Source organism: Micropterus dolomieu, linkage group LG06, assembly GCF_021292245.1.
Source record: "Micropterus dolomieu isolate WLL.071019.BEF.003 ecotype Adirondacks linkage group LG06, ASM2129224v1, whole genome shotgun sequence".
Lineage (NCBI taxonomy): Eukaryota > Metazoa > Chordata > Actinopteri > Centrarchiformes > Centrarchidae > Micropterus > Micropterus dolomieu.
This window is the reverse complement of record NC_060155.1, coordinates 24,642,972-24,643,809: the sequence shown is the minus strand read 5'-3', so window position 1 is coordinate 24,643,809 and position 838 is coordinate 24,642,972. Positions and strand designations below refer to the sequence as shown.

The 838-nt window shown below is 38.3% G+C and overlaps 1 protein-coding gene across 1 annotated transcript; it reads right to left on the bottom strand.

Moving 5' to 3' along the window:
- Positions 1–329: 329 nt before the first annotated feature.
- Positions 330–837, bottom strand: LOC123972528 (gastrotropin-like; the record flags this gene model as incomplete). The annotated part of the gene is made up of 3 exons (XM_046052053.1): positions 330–350; positions 462–551; positions 694–837. Coding segments are annotated over 3 exons (255 nt in total), but the record flags the coding sequence as incomplete, so codon positions are not given.
- Between the last annotated feature and the right edge of the window lies 1 nt (position 838).

The following is an 838-nucleotide window of genomic DNA, read 5'->3' as shown; positions in this document are numbered from 1 at the left end:
GACATATAGATATATATATATATATATATATATATATATCTATATGTCATCAGTATATATATATATATATATATATATATATATATATATATAGATAGATATATGACATATATCTATGAAAACAACTTTCACTCACAAAGACAATCAATCTTTTTTAAAATCCATTTTTGAGCCTTAAAATCAAAAATACAATGTTTTATTTCTCAAAAGCAAAAATTGGAATAGATACTCTTTTACTGCAAATGGGTAACATTTGGAAACATTTGGAGAATTATCTCAGACTCAGGTTTAAAGGGTTAAACGTGAGACAGATGTGTCTATGTTTCCCGTTAGCAAATGCCTATCCTCGCCTGCAGAAATACAACATTAATGAGTCTAATAATCCCTGCAGGGTGTTGAGTATAATAACTGCTGTCATCGTGCTAGGTTCTCAGCACTAAAAGCCTAAGTGAGTGTATTACCTCAACGAGCTTGCCTCCGCTGATCTCAGAGGTGTGGTGGTAGTTGGGGAAGGTCACGCTCAGCTTGCCTCCCTCCATGTGCACTGTGGCCTGAAAACACAGGTTAAAATCAGTCAGGGAACCAGGGTACATTCATACTCTATTCCCTTTCTGCTGTGTTTAAAACCACCTTCATGGATTCATGTTTTTGCAATGCACAGCTGAAACCTTATGCTCTGGATTTGCTTCCTACCTTGAATTTCTTTCCTCCGATGGTCTCCATGTCGCACTCCTTGCCAACGGTGAACTTGTTGGTGACCTTGGCGTTTGTGGGGTAGATCTGGGTCCAGGAGAAGTCATCGCCGCTCTGAGTGACCTCTGTGATCAGCTTGTAGTCA